General features: G+C 41.6%; 1 protein-coding gene across 2 annotated transcripts; it reads right to left on the reverse strand.

The window, feature by feature from the left end:
• Nucleotides 1–253: 253 nt before the first annotated feature.
• ccdc137 (coiled-coil domain containing 137) lies at nt 254–15,311 on the reverse strand. Of its 2 annotated transcripts, none has more exons than XM_024012837.2 (6): nt 15,139–15,311; nt 10,047–10,180; nt 9,604–9,847; nt 7,318–7,400; nt 7,143–7,222; nt 254–3,420 (listed from the first exon to the last, which is right to left on the reverse strand). In XM_024012837.2, exons 1-6 carry the CDS (start codon nt 15,207–15,209, stop codon nt 3,220–3,222), a joined length of 813 nt encoding a protein of 270 aa, XP_023868605.1. In that variant the 5' UTR covers nt 15,210–15,311; the 3' UTR covers nt 254–3,219. The 2 variants fall into 2 exon arrangements, with proteins under 2 accessions (XP_023868605.1, XP_023868606.1); XM_024012838.2 differs by lacking the exon at nt 15,139–15,311 and adding an exon at nt 14,838–15,099.
• Nucleotides 15,312–15,317: the final 6 nt, after the last annotated feature.

A 15,317-nucleotide genomic window follows, 5' to 3' on the forward strand; every position in this document is an offset into this window, starting at 1 on the left:
CTACTGCCCAACCTCTACAATTAGCTCCTCTATAGATTAACTAGCAATTATTAGCTCCTCTGCATTGAAACAAAACCACACCTGTCTGATGTGATTTTAGAACTAGAGTGGTGAAACTACCATCTCTGTACAAATATTGACAAATGCAATCGAAATACATTATTTGAGCCACTTGCCATACTGGCAACAAATATAACATAAACAGCACCTGCAGGAATGACACAGGCTATAGCCTAATGATTTGGGAACCGTATGTAGTTACAACGTTACATTTTATTCAAAACAATACCACATTCGCTCCAGAAATAATCATTATTATTACTAATAACATAACAAGAAGCACCCCGATGATGTTTCTGTCCTGACTACCACCTAGTGGGAATGGCAGGTGCAAACTTTTCTTGCTCGGTACAGCAGGGCTGTAAATAATACCGTGCCTTTGGAAAGTATTCAGACCCCTTGACTTTTTCCACTTTGTAACATTACAACCTTATTCTAAAATGGATTTAAAAAAAAAATCATCCTCAGTAATCTACACACAATATCCCATAATGACAAAACAAAAACAAGTTACATTTTTGCAAAGTTATTAAATATTTAAAAAAGAAATACCTAATTTACATAAGTATTCAGACTCTTTGCTATCAGACTCAAAATTAAGCTTCAGGAGCATCCTGTTTCCATTGATCATCCTTGAGATGTTTCTACAACTTGATTGGAGTCCACCTGTGGTCAATTCAAATGATTGGACAATGATTTGGAAAGGCAAACACCTGTCAATATAAGGTCCCACAGTTGCCAGTGCATGTCAGAGCAAAAACCAAGCCATGAGGTCGAAGGAATTGTCCGTAGAGCACCGAGACAGGATTGTGTTGAGGCACAGATCTGGGGAAGTGTACCAAAACATTTCTGCAGAATTGAAGGTCCCCAAGAACACAGTGGCCTCCATCATTCTTAAATGGAAGACGTTTGGAACCACCGAGACTCATGCTAGAGCTGGCCGCCCGGCCAAATTGAGCAATCAGGGTAGAAGGGCCTTGGTCAGGGAGGTGACCAAGAACCCGAAGGTCAGTGACAGAGCTCTAGACTTCCTCTGTGGAGATGGGAGAACCTTCCAGAAGGACAACCATCTATGCAGCACTCCACCAATCAGGCCTGTATGGTAGAGTGGCCAGACGGAAGCCACTCCTCAGTAAAAGGCACATGATAGCCCGCTTGGAGTTTACCAGAAGCATCTAAAGACTCAGACCATGAGAAACAAGATTCTCTGGTCTGATGAAACCAAGATTGAAATATTTGGCCTGAATGCCAAAACTCACGTCTGGAGGAAACCTGGCACCATCCCTACGGTGAAGCATGGTGATGGCAGAATCATGCTGTGGGGATGTTTTTCAGCAGCAGGGACTGGGAGACTCATCAGGATCGAGGCAAAGATGGAGCAAAGTACAGAGAAATCCTTGATGAAAACCTGCTCCAGAGCGCTCAGGACCTCTGACTGGGGCAAAGGTTCACCTTCCAACAGGACAACAACCCTAAGCACAGCCAAGACAATGCAGGAGGGGCTTCGGGACAGGTTTCTAAATGTCCTTGAGTGGCCCAGCCAGAGCCCGGACTTGAACCCGATCGAACATCTCTGGAGACCTGAAAATAGCTGTGCAGCAACGCTCCCCATCCAACCTGACAGAGCTTGAGAGGATCTGCAGAGAAGAATGGGAGAAACTCTCCATATACAGGTGTGCCAAGCTTGTAGCGTCATACCCAAGAAGACTTGATGCTGTAATTGCTGCCAAAGGTGCTTCAACAAAGTACTGAGTAAAGGGTCTGAATACCTATGTAAATGTGATATTTAGAATAAATTTGCAAAAAATTCTAAAACGCTGTTTTTGCTTTGTTATTATGGGGTATTGAAAATCAATTTAATCAATTTTAGAAAAACTAACGGAAGAAAACATGGTAAAGGTCAAGGGGTTTGAATACTTTCTTAAGGCACTGTATGTGGTTCATTCCATCCAAACTGCATGGAAAAGTTAGAGGTTTTAAAGTCCCCAAAGAGTCATAATTTAGTCCATGTCATAGCAGTCATGCATTGCCACAAGAGAAGATAGTTAATACAGAAAACAGTGGCACCGACAGTCAGAAGTACCTGACATAAATGGCAAGGCCTGCAGGTAGGTAGGAAAGCTACTTATTCAAGGAGAAACAGTGAATCAGTCCATATGTGCAGGAGGTCTGGTCCTTTCAATACTAGCCAGAATCCATCCCAGTGTCCACAAAAACTCACTGTAGATTGGGAGAGGAATATGAACTGCTTGGTGATCAGATGAGCTAACCCTTGTCCCCTCCATGTGGTTCCACTTAGATTTGGTGCTTCATCTTCAATGCAGCCAAATTCCCCATCTTTCACCCTGAAATGTGTACTTGCTCACTCACCTCCATTTAATTAAAAAGCATTGATTTAAGCATAGGCTACAGGGGTTTACAGACTCTCCACCATATGTCTTACACCAGTCCACAAAATTTGGCTCTGTACTCCAGCATTTTGGATTTGAGATAAATTGTTCATATCAGGTGACAGTACAGAACGTCACCTCTAATTTGAGGGTATTTTCATATTTATCTGATTTACTGAAAGGAGTCATTTTATTTTCTAAGTGAGTAGATAAGTTTCTGAACACTTCTAAATCAATCCTGATAATGCCATGATTAAGAAAAAACATGACTTAATCATGAATAATGAGTGAGAAAGTTAGAGGCTAAAACAAAGCATGTCAAGCTCTCACCATTCCCAATAATGGGTGACAAACATTTTTGGAGGGTATGATCTTTGACCCTCTAACTTTCTCACTCATCATTCATTCATAATCATGGTATAATCATGGTAGCATCCACATTAATGTAGAAGTGTTCACAAACGTCATCTCGTCTCACAATAAAAGTGAGTCAAACAAAATACATCATTCACCAATCACTTCCGATTGGACAACATGTAATCTGAAACAACCAAAACAAGCTGTAAATGCATCCAACAGGTTTGTAGAGTCACAAGCTTGATGTAGTCATTGTGTACAAGGAATATTGGAATGCTGTCACCTGATCTCAAATAAAAATAGCTGGAGTATAGAGCCACATAAAAAAATGTTGCATCACTCTATTTGGACAGTGTGAGAAGTGAGAAGTGAACACCTTGGAGGAGCGAGGCAGAGAATGGGACCACGAGTCTCACTGGAGGTTCTTCAGCTTCTCTATCCCAGCTGCTTTGGCCTCTTGCTGATGCTGCTTCTGTTTCTTCAGGTGGCGGTAGGCTTGCACCACCCGCTGCCTCTCCTCCTCCATCATCCTCTGCCTGGCCATGGACGGCTTGGCTGTGGAGAGCTGGGTCTGGCCCAGCAGAGAGTTCAGCAGGAGACCCTTACACACACCCTGGAAGGGAGAGAGAAGAAGGACTAACATTATTCAATAGTCTAGAGCCACTCATCCGAGCCTGTATTCATAAAGCGTCTCAAGGTCGGAGTGCTGATCTAGGATCATCTGTGGAATTATTGCAAAAGTGTGGTATGCAGCTTTTGTGTTACCACTCCATAAGGACGGGGATAGTAGTGATCTTGATAATTATCTACCCATTTCCAGGCTCCCTTGTCTTGCGAAAATATTAGAACCATTGGTCAGTCAATCTCACGTGACTTGGGAAATGGTAGTCAGGGTTTTTCTTTTTGGCAAATCACAGAAATAAGTTATTGCTGCCTTATTAGCTATTGCCACCAAGAAATCATTAGGGGCTGACCCGTATTTGCGTAAGTATGCAGTGCCCCTCATTGCTGGCACAGTAACACACTGTATCAGGAAATATTCCATAAGTGTCGAAAGCAGCTTTTGTGATAACACTCCATAAGGGCGGAGATAGTGGTGATCTCGATAATTACTGACCCATTTCCAGGCTTGCGAAATTACTACAATCATTGGTCAACAAACCAAGTTAATTTCTATGTTAATCAATCCGGATTCAGACCTAAACATAGCACCACTTCGCCTACCATGCTTGTTGTAAATGATCTTACGAATGACTTAGATAGAAAGAATTGTGCTGCCATGTTTGTAGACTTGTTAAAAGCTTTTGATACTGTAGACCATGTTATTCTGTTGAATAAGCTGTCCTCAATAGCATTGGGTACTGATACTTGCCAATGGTTTCATAATAATCTCAATGTCAAAACTCAGGCCATCGAAGTAGATGGGGTCAAATCTGAGAGCTTTGAGTTACACAATTATTATAATTATAATTTTTTATTTAACTAGGCAAGTCAGTTAAGAACAAATTCTTATTTACAATGACGGCCTACCCCAGCCAAACCCGGACGACGCTGGGCCAATTGTGCACCGACCTATGGGACTCCCAATCACGATGCAGCCTGGATTCGAACCACTGAGATGCAGTGCCTTGCACTGAGATGCAGTGCCTTAGACCACTGTGCCACTCGGAAGCCCCGCATAAAGAGGTGGCCCAAGGTTCGATACTCAGCCCAATACTGTTTACAATCTATACTGAACAAAAATATAAATGCAACATGTAAAGTGTTGGTCCCATGATTCATGAGCTGAAATAAAATATGTTACATACACACAAAACGCTTATTTCTCTCATATTGTGTCCACAGATTTGTTTACATCCCTGTTAGTGTGCATTTCTCCTTTGCCAAGATAATCCATCCACCTGACAGTTGCGGCATATCAAGAAGCTAATTAAACAGCATGATAATTACACAGGTGCACCTTGTGCCGGGGACAATAAAAGGCCATTAAAATGAGCAATTTTGTCACACAACGCCACAGATGTCTCAAGTTGAGGGAGCGTGCAACTGGCATGCTGACTGCAGGAATGTCCACCAGAGCTGTTGCAAGAGAATTTAATATTAATTTCTCTACGATAAGCCACCTCCGTCATTTTAGAGAATTTGGCAGTACATAAAACCGGCCTTATAACCGCAGACCTGGTGTAACCATGCCAGCCCAGGACCTCCACATCTGGCTTCTTTATCTGCGAGATCGTCTGAGACCAGCCACCTGGACACCTGAAGAATATTTTTGTCTATAATAAATTCCTTTTGTGTGATAAAACTCATTCTGATTGGTGGGCATATGCTCTCTCAGGCCCACCATGGCTGCGCCCCTGCCCAGTCATGTGAAATCCATAGATTAGGGCCTAATTAATTAATTTCAATTGACTAATTTCCTTATATGAACTCAGTAAAATCTTTCCAATTGTTGCATGTTGTGTTTATATTTTTGTTCAGTATATATAAATAACATTGGTAATGCTGTAAAATACATATATTTCATTTGTGTTTTATTCCATTGTTCCATCAGTTGGCCAAGCCTTTTCACATTTGAAGTCTGATTTTCAAGCACTGCAGAGGTTATTATTGGATCTAAACTTAATGCTAAATGCAAAACATGCTTTTTTTCTAGGTCAGATAACCCAGATATAAATAAAAATGTGTAAATGACTAGTTTGAACAGTACACAAATTGAGCGAGTTCCTTCCTACAAATATTTTGGTATCTGGCTTGATGACAAACTGTCATTTAAAAAAAAGGTCAATGAGCAGATAAAGTTAATGTTCAAGGTTGTGTTCTCTTACAGAAACAAAGCATGTCTGACTTTTGTTAATAGGAAGGAAGTTGTCCAGGCCACTTATGTCGATTATAGATTCTGGGGATATTATCTATATGCATGCAGCATAATCTACACTTAAACTACTAGATGCTGTTTTCCATTGTGCCCTTAGGTTTATTACTGGTGATGGTTATAGAACTCACCATTGTCTTTTGTATAAAAGAGTGGGTTGAGCCTCGTATGTAAGGAGAGAGTAAGCCTAAGACTGGGTTTGGTCATTTGTAAGTCTAAATTGAATTAACGACGATAGATACGAAATTTCTCCATGGGGGCTTTGTCGATAAACCAAGCCCAAGACTGGATTTGGCCCCGTCGTTCTCCATAGAGTTGGGTAAAGCTGCGTTTATCTTTTTTTGCACCCTTTATGTGGAATAACTTACAGGACTCACTGAAATGAGATGTTCTGGTCCACCCCTGGTCCATTCAGAGTAATGATCGGAGACCTCAATGTTGATAAATGTGTCTATTTCTTAATAGGTTTGAAATTTTGTATACATTTGATGTATAGTATTTATGCAGGGTTCATCTGTAAAAGAGACCCTAGTCTCAGTATGACTTCCCGGTCAAAATAAAGGTGAAATATTTTTTTTACATCTTATTCATTGGGATCTAAAAGGCAAAACTGATCCTAGATCAGCACTACTCTAAGATGCCAGAGTGGTGTACTAAGACGTGAGATAGAGGAGTTAGCGAGCGAACACTGGTCAACTCAGAGTTCAACTCGGGATAACCGGTGACACTAAAGTGGCTCACCTTTTAACCAGGCAACGAATCCTTCAGAATTAACCTGCTCCGGGGCAGTCTAAGTCAGGGCTAACTCCACTTACCCTGAATAATTGTTTTATTATTTAAACTTTTTTAAATGTATTTAACTAGGCAAGTCAGTTAAGAACACAGTCTTATTTACAATCACGGCCTATACCAGCCAACCCTGGGCGCCGCTGGGCCAATCGTGGGCCGCCCTATGGGACTCCCAATTACAGCAGGATGTAGCAACGCCTCTAGCACCGATGTGCAGTGCATTAGACCGCTGCGCCACTGGGGAGCCCAGTGCCTGAGCCGCGAGTTGAGGAACAATTAAATCCGATTCCCTCACTCTCGTCATCATCCTCTTCATTTGAGGAAGAGGACTAATTAAATATTTTATTAATTAAAAAAGGCATCACATTATACATTTAGTAATGACAAGATGCACTTGAAACTTCACGCAAAGTAAACCTTTTGTATGACTTAGCCTTGTGCGGCATGAGCACACAGTAACAAGCTCGGCTTGAGCAGGCGGCAGGTGCACGATCAATATCCACCTTCGTAAACATGGATAAAGCCTGAGCTGGAATGTTTAGCTAACCAAAGCAGGCTAGCTTAAGCAAATCCCGAGTAATCTAGCTTGCATCGTATTATACCCCTCTGGGGAGTAATATAATTAAAATGAGGATAGCTCTTTTTACGTGCTCACATGCACACACACTTACCTGGGGCTTGATCAGTGCCTTCCTGGGCTTGATACTCAGAGTCGGTGGTGCCATGGCAACTTCTCCAAAGGCAACTTCATCTAAAAGTTAAGGGATAGAGAATATGATGGTGGCTGCATGTATACATCTCTAATTACCTGATATACAGCACGCTCTGCTGAAAATCCATACATACCTATGAACATGTCGTTTTCTGCCTTCTCTTCCAGTCTGACCTGCTTCTTCTTATGTAGCCTGTCCAGCCGGCTTTTATCATATCTGCAGTCACACAGGAGAGAACAAACGATTACGGATGGAATTTGAGACCACTACATTTTAGACTAAATACAAAAGCTTCATTTTAAATCAACCCCTAACCCCTCCTTCCTAGACACTACTGTAGATCTGAAGGGGTTGGATAGTTTGTCAACTTTATTATCACACGGGGGCAAATTGACATGGTCATCACGCTGTAGAAAGCAGGTAACATCACACTCAACCTTAAACGTAGTCTTTGTTTGATGCGTTAAACTAAGGGTTCCATTGTTTTTTTGAGATCCCAGGGGCTATGACAGTCTATTGTAAATCAGTCCGATAGTACCCTTGACTAGAGGTCGACCGATTAAAAATCGGAATGGCCGATTAATTAGGGCCGATTTCAAGTTTTCATAACAATCGGTAATCTGCATTTTTGGACACCGATCATGGCCGATTACATTGCACTCCACGAGGAGACTGCGTGGCAGGCTGACTACCTGTTACGCAAGTGCAGCAAGGAGCCAAGGTAAGGTGCTAGCTAGCATTAAACGTATCTTATAAAAAACAATCAATCTTAACATAATCACTAGTTAACTACATGATGATATTACTAGTTTATCTAGCTTGTCCTGCGTTGCATATAATCGATGCGGTGCCTGTTAATAGTAGTATATAAAATACGGAACGGTTCCGCATTTCACTGAAAGAATAAACGTTTTATTTTCGAAATGATAGTTTACGGATTTGACCATATTAATGACCTAAGGCTCGTATTTCTGTGTGTTGTTATGTTTTAATTAAGTCTATGATTTGATATAGCAGTCTGACTGAGTGGTGGTAGGCAGCAGCAGGCTCGTAAGCATTCATTCAAACAGCACTTTCGTGCGTTTTGCCAGCAGCTCTTCGCAATGCTTCAAGCATTGAGCTGTTTATGCCTATCAACTCCCAAGCTTAGAGATTAGATTAGGCTGGTGTAACCGATGTGAAATGGCTAGCTAGTTAGCGGGGTGCGCGCTAATAGCGTTTCAATCGGTGACGTCACTCGCTCTGAGACTTGTAGTAGTTGTTCCCCTTGCTCTGCAAGGGCCGCGGCTTTTGTGTAGCGATGGGTAACGATGCTTCGAGGGTGGCTGTTGTCGATGTGTTCCTGGTTCGAGCCCAGGTAGGGGCGAGGAGAGGGACGGAAGCTATACTGTTACACTGGCAATACTAAAGTGCCTATAAGAACATCCAATAGTCAAAGGTATATGAAATACAGATGGTAGAGAGAGAAATAGTCCTATAATAACTACAACCTAAAACTTTTTACCTGGGAATATTGAAGACTCATGTTAAAAGGAACCACCAGCTTTCATATGTTCTCATGTTCTGAGCAAGGAACTTAAACGTTAGCTTTTTTACATGCCACATATTGCACTTTTACTTTCTTCTCCAACACTTTGTTTTTGCATTATTTAAACCAAATTCAACATGTTTCATTATTTATTTGAGGCTAAAATGATTTGATTGATGTATTATATTAAGTTAAAATAAAAGTATTCATTCAGTATTGTTGTAATTGTCATTATTACAAATAAATAAATAAAAAAATCGTCCGATTAATCGGTATTGGCTTTTTTTGGTCCTCCAATAATCGGTATCGGCATTGAAAAATCATAAATCGGTCGACCTCTACCCTTCACAGTATTTCAATCTGAAGAAAGTATGGTTTGAAGTGACAAATGCATTAGAAAGGCATTGAGAAGTTCAAAAGATCATCAGGCAATATGATCTTCTGTGCAGAAAAAGAACATTGATGTTCTTTTTTCTCCAGTCTGATGTAGTGCCTGGTCTTGTTTACTCTGTTCTAATGAGTCCTGCCCGGATTGTGGGCACGGTAGTGGGAAACAGAAGACATATACATGTTCCTTAGAGTCTTAACTTTCAGTGATGTAGCTTAAACCGTTCAATAGATAGAGCCACATGTGTCGGAAGAAAAAAGAAGCTGCTGTTTATTACAACTGCATCTCGCTGCTACTGACGTAACCCCGGTTCTGTGAACCAAAGCATTCCCCCCCTTCTATTTCAGTGTTTCTCTTGCGACCCCTAGTTTGGGAAACGCTGCGTTAAACCAATAAACAACAAAGTCCAAAAAAAATTAAACAAAAGTGTAGGCCTATGTGAAAGGAGGGGCTAGGGGTTGGGTTGGAATTGAGGGACAGAATGTTTGTCTGGCTTCACTCACTCTTTCTTCTTGTCAGACTTGCATTTCCCGGTGCCAGCAGATTTCTCCTGCTCCTCTAGCTCCCTCTCTGGCTGTCTCTCTATCTGGTTCTTGGTGAGGAAGAGGACGTGCTGCGCCTCGTTGCCCATCCTCCGCAGGTACGCCTTCTCACTCTCCTTCTTCTTTCTACGGAAGTGTGGAACAGGGATATCTCCGATTGTAGCCTCCCCTGGTTTGGGTTTGGGAGTGAGGGCGATGGCGTCAGCTAATGGGATCCAAGTAAAGAATATAAGGAACAGGACAGAAAATTAGTACTGGAAGACAGAGCTTCAATTAAACTTTTAAGAAAGACAAGTCAGTTTTTATAAGTATCAAATACCTTCGCTAATACTACGGGCATTCATGTATAGGCCTAATCAAGGATTTAGAACAATATTAAAGGTTAGAATTCCATGATGACTGACCTTTCTTCATCTTCTTGATCTTGCTGGGCCCCATCTTAATCCTCTCCTTGCTTTTCATAATCTCTCGAAGGCGGAAGGGAATCTGCTCAAGATGTTCCTTCTGTCTGGGCTTGCCATCTCGTTTAGGCTTCTTGCTAGAGGGGCAATTAATTTATGGAAAAAGAAAGACATTTATTTAGTCCAAGTAAACCAAGTAAAATCATGTGTAAACAAGAAGTCATCACAATATTTGGTCACATGGTCATTTGTGGCAGCATTATGTTTTGGCCATCTCGGGTACATGCGCATGCGTTGAACGTGCACTACGAGCGGCATGTGCATCAGACGCATGTGCATGGACCATAACTGGTTTGGCGTTAAACAAAGTGCTCAATATTTGATATATTTTTGAGAAATAGAAGCTTGAGCATACAGAGAAAAGTTTGTCAGCACTCTAGCAACTTCTTTACTTTGGTGAGTTATGAAAATATTTTAAATCCGGTCACTTTAGCCGTCACACGGTGGCCCTAGGCCCGGTTTGCCAAAAGCATCTCAAAGCTAAATTAAACTTTAGAAACTTAGTAGGAGCATCGTTAAAATCTCCCAAATCCATCATTACTAAAACTGCACTTGAAAACGCTTATTATTTAACAGCTGCCTCAGACCACTTGTAGAACAGCTACTGTAAGTGTGTCGTTAGAAGGGCAAAAAAGCATCTATGGTCACTTTATACACAGACGAATATAGAATGAAGTTGCTTATCTATCTCTGCGACCGCTGATAACTTCAGAACGAAGTTGACTACAAATACAAAGTTGCAAATGTCATTGCAATTGTTACAAACAAGCAAAGGATAAAAAGATGCTTCAAATGAAAACCGAGATGACAGCATTAAAAGATAAATACAGATGGCCTTATAGCAGAAGTCTTTCTTTACAGAAGACTTTCTCCTTTAATCCCAGGAAGCAGCCATTCACCAGCTTTTCAAGCTTAACCCTTAGCCTACACTGGTCATGCCCCTGCAGAAAAACAATTAACATAATAAACAAATCCTCATCAAAATCTGTCTGTTTAGGCCTCCCGAGTGGCGCAGCAGTCTAAGACACTGCATCACAGTGCCCGTCACTACACTCGGGTTCGATCCCGGGCTGTGTTGCAGCCGGCCGCGACCAGGAGACACGAGTCAGCGCACAATTGCCCCAGCGTCATCCAGGTTAGGGGAGGGTTTGGCTGGCCAGGATGTCCTTGTCCTATCGTGCTCTAGCGACTTGTGGCAGGCCAGGCACGCTGACTTCGGTTGCCAGTTGTAAAGTGTTTCCTTGGACACATTGGTGCGGCTGGCTTCCGGCTTAAGCGAGCAGTGCAGCTTGGCAGGGTCATGTTTCGGAGTACGCATGGCTCTCGATCTTCGCCTCTCCTGAGTCCGTACGGGAGTTGCAGAGATGGGACAAGACTAACTACCAATTGATATCTCAAAATTGGGGAGAAAAAAAGTGGTAAAAAGTACCCCCCCAAAAGAAATCTGTCTGTTTAAGCTAGAGACAACTGTGTTTTTGCCAGGGCTGCATCTCAATCCACTGCATCTGCCGATATCGCCCTTCCGCATCTGCAGTGAAAGGTGGCAGAGCTAGAGCGGTGTTTGTCAGACCATGAGACAAATCCGAAAATTGGTCTTCTCACAAAATCGTATGTAGCATCTGAACAGTTTGGCCTACAACGAATAACACCACTCTATTGAAATTTGACTCTCACGAACACAATGGTGTTCTCTGTTTTGCTTACAAGACTCATCTGAAGGTCTCCAGTATCAGTGTTTAAAAAATATAAAAAATAATTAAAAAGAGGTATACAGTACCAGTCAAAACCCATTTTTTTTTTAACAAATCAAAATATATTTTATATTTGAGATTCTTCAAAGTAGCCACCCTTTGCCTTGATGACAGCATTGCACTCTTGGCATTCTCTCAACCAGCTCCACATGGAATGCTTTTCCAACCTGTCTTGAAGGAGTTCCCTCATATGCTCAGCACTTGTTGGCTGATTTCCTCTTCACTCTGCGGTCCAACTCATCCCAAACCATTTTAATTGTGTTGAGGTCAGATGTTTGTGGAGGCCAGGTGCAGCACTCCTCACTCTCCTTCTTGGTAAAATAGCCCTTACACAGCCTGGAGGTGTTGGGTCATTGTCCTGTTGAAAAACAGTGATAGTCCAACTAAGCGCAAAACAGATAGGATGGCGAATCACTGCAGAATGCTGGTTAGGCGTGCCTTGAATTCTAAATAAAATCACAGATAGTGTCACCAGCAAAGCACCCCCACACCACCTCCTCCATGCTTCACGGTGGGAACCACACAAACAGAGATCCGTTCACCTACTCTGCATCTCACAGAGACATGGCGGTTGGAACCAAAAATCAAACCAAAAATCAGACCAGTGGCAGATTTCCATGATGTTCATTGCTCGTGTTTTTTTGTTCCAAGCAAGTCTCTTCTTCTTATTGGTGTCTTTTAGTAGTGGTTTATTTGCAGCAATTCGACCATGAAGGCCTGATTCACGCAGTCTCCTCTGAACAGTCGATGTTGAGATGTTTCTGTTACTTGAACTCTGTAGCATTTATTTGGGCTGCAATCTGAGATGCAGTTAACTCTAATGAACTTATCCTCTGCAGCAGAAGTAACTCTGGGTCTTCCATTCCTGTGGCGGTCCTCATGAGAGCCAGTTTCATCATAGCGCTTGATGGTTTTTGCAACTGCACTTGAAGAAACTGTCAAAGTTCTTGACATTTTCCTGATTGACTGATCTTCATGTCTTAAAGTAATGATGGACTGTTGTTTCTCTTTGCTTATTTTAGCTGTTCTTTCCATAATATGGACTTTGTCTTTTACCAAATAGGACTATATTCTGTATACCACCCCTACCTTGTCACAACACAACTGATTGGCTAAAACGCATTAAGGAAAGAAATTCCACAAATTAACTGTTAACAAGGCACATTGAAATGCATTCCAGGTGACTACCCCATGAAGCTGGTTGAGAATGCCAAAAGTGTGCAACGGTGTCATCAAACCAAAGGGTGGCTACTTTGAAGAATCTCAAATATATTTTGATTTGTTTAACACTTTTTTGGTTACTACATGATTCCATGTGTGTAATTTCATAGTTTTGATGTCTTATTATTCTACAATGAGAAAATAGTAAAAATAAAATAAAAACCCTGGAATGAGTAGGTGTCCAAACTTTTGACTTTGTCTATTAATCTGAGAGTGGTTACATTTCTCCAGGCCCATCACTCAGCTTTTTACCAAAACAGAGACGGGGAGACCATTGTTATTGTTTCATCTGTGGATTATCAAGACATTAAAGTGTCACCAACAAAACATTTAACATTAGGCCTATAGCAAATGCAGCATATGGCCTTTTCCAGTAGTGCTCAAGCATGCCATTTCCATGAGCGCAGCATTTATTTTTCAACTCGAATCAATAAGCCCAATCAGCCCTCAATGACAAAATCATAAACAACAGAGTAGGGCTGCGTAATAAATCCATAATTTGGGGGTTATGCTCAGGTAAAACAATTCAGCTATTCTATACTTCCACATTTCCAAGTCCTATTCTTGAAGATCAAGGGGGTATAACATTTATTGGAATTCTGATATATCTTTACATTAAAAACCAAGTAAAATTTAATCGTATTATTAACGTAAACTCGTACATCGCCTTGGTCCGTACAATTGCCCTTATTTTAGCGCCCCAAAAACGTAATACTTCCAGATCAACTGTAATTTTAATACCATTGTAAAGCACAATTTCTCCCCTTTCCAACATTATCAATTACATGACTTAAATGCTGCCCGTTTCTGCATAATTCAAGCAGGCAATGAGCCCCGTCGGGTCTATTTAAAAATGGCGGGTGGGGAAGCGAAACTAATGCGTGATAGTGAGAAGGAGAGATGTTGTGTGGGAAAATTGCATTTTTTCACTCGATCTGTCCAACTTATCACATCTAAAATGTAAATGAAACACTATAAAGAGTTTATATAATGTGTCATTACATACCTATTTGAAGGTTTGTCGAATTTGAATCGGGTTTTTAGGGCAGTGCTAAAATGATCTTAGAAGTAAACAGCGGCTTTGAGAATATTGATCGCATGCAACGATGACACAAAAAAATTACTAGGTATCCCCCCCTTACCCCCGCCACTGTCCATTTCTTGTTTATAAACGATGAGAGAAGTGCTACACCTGGTGAAGAGAGATTGTAAGACAGAAATAGTTGCTTTATGCGTGCTGTACGTTACGACATGACACGTCACGATGTAACGGAGGGTCCGTGTTTTCAACTTTTCTCCAATACTATAGAGCCATTACCATGTCGATCAACGCTTGAATAGAAACCTAGTTCACACCCCCGATTTTGAAGTCAACACAGTCGCTACAGTCCCATTAGTTTTCTTTGTAGCCTCGTTTGAATGTTGCAGTTGCGCACATTTGTACGGAATGGGGTGAGTTTACGTTATATGTAGTAGAAAGTGATGGGTTAGAAGAAGCCTACATAACCAACCCATAAAGTAAAATGTAACATCCATATGCCCAGCTATATAACTTTTAACATTGATTTATCCTGCAATAGATGTGGTTCAATTGGTAACATACATTTTTGTCTTCTTCTAATGCCTCTTAAGGGAAAAGTAATCTAAAAGTAACAGAATGTAATCAGATTACGTTACTGAGTTTGGGTAATCCAAAAGTTACGTTGATTACAATTTGACAGGTAACTAGCAACTAACGGATTACATGTATAAAGTAACCTACCCAACCCTGTGTGGTGAGGGAGTACGCATGCTGTTGACTAGATGCTGAAAAGGGGTCTTGCCTCCGACTGGCAGCTGTAGTGTCGCCGGATGAGGAAAACGGCACTAGCACCGCTGCCACATGACAATGAGGTTTATCGCGGGCGCCCAGTGAATGAGGCGATTGGCAAGAAAGCGCTGGACTGGAGGGACGCCGGCCTCCCGAGTGCTCATTGCTAACTAACTCTCAAGATAGCTAGCATGCTAACTTAGATAGCTAGCAAGCCTGTACGACAAAGAGCGAACCAGCTGGTCAGCGTTACCTTGGATGTTGCCCAGTCGTAGCACCTTGTTTAAATGCCTCTGCGGGTTTCGTCTGTTTATTTTTCCCCATGATCTTCTTGTTATTGGTGCTTATAACTAGCGCGGATTCCTTCGAAACAACAACCCGCGTGGGCTAACGTTGAGGAATCCTTCTTCTTTGGAGTTAAACTGCAGTGCA

The sequence above is a fragment of the Salvelinus sp. IW2-2015 genome, linkage group LG20 (assembly GCF_002910315.2).
Source record: "Salvelinus sp. IW2-2015 linkage group LG20, ASM291031v2, whole genome shotgun sequence".
Lineage (NCBI taxonomy): Eukaryota > Metazoa > Chordata > Actinopteri > Salmoniformes > Salmonidae > Salvelinus > Salvelinus sp. IW2-2015.

Excerpts from the sequence above, each read along its gene's own strand:
- ccdc137 (XM_024012837.2), bottom strand. The coding sequence starts at position 15,209 with ATGGGGAAAAATAAACAGACGAAACCCGCAGAGGCATTTAAACAAGGT. Across the intron at positions 10,181-15,138 it reads ACGACTGGGCAACATCCAAG|CAAGAAGCCTAAACGAGATG; the intron begins GTAACGCTGACC and ends TTGCCCCTCTAG. Across the intron at positions 7,401-9,603 it reads AAGTCTGACAAGAAGAAAGA|ATATGATAAAAGCCGGCTGG; the intron begins GTGAGTGAAGCC and ends GTGTGACTGCAG.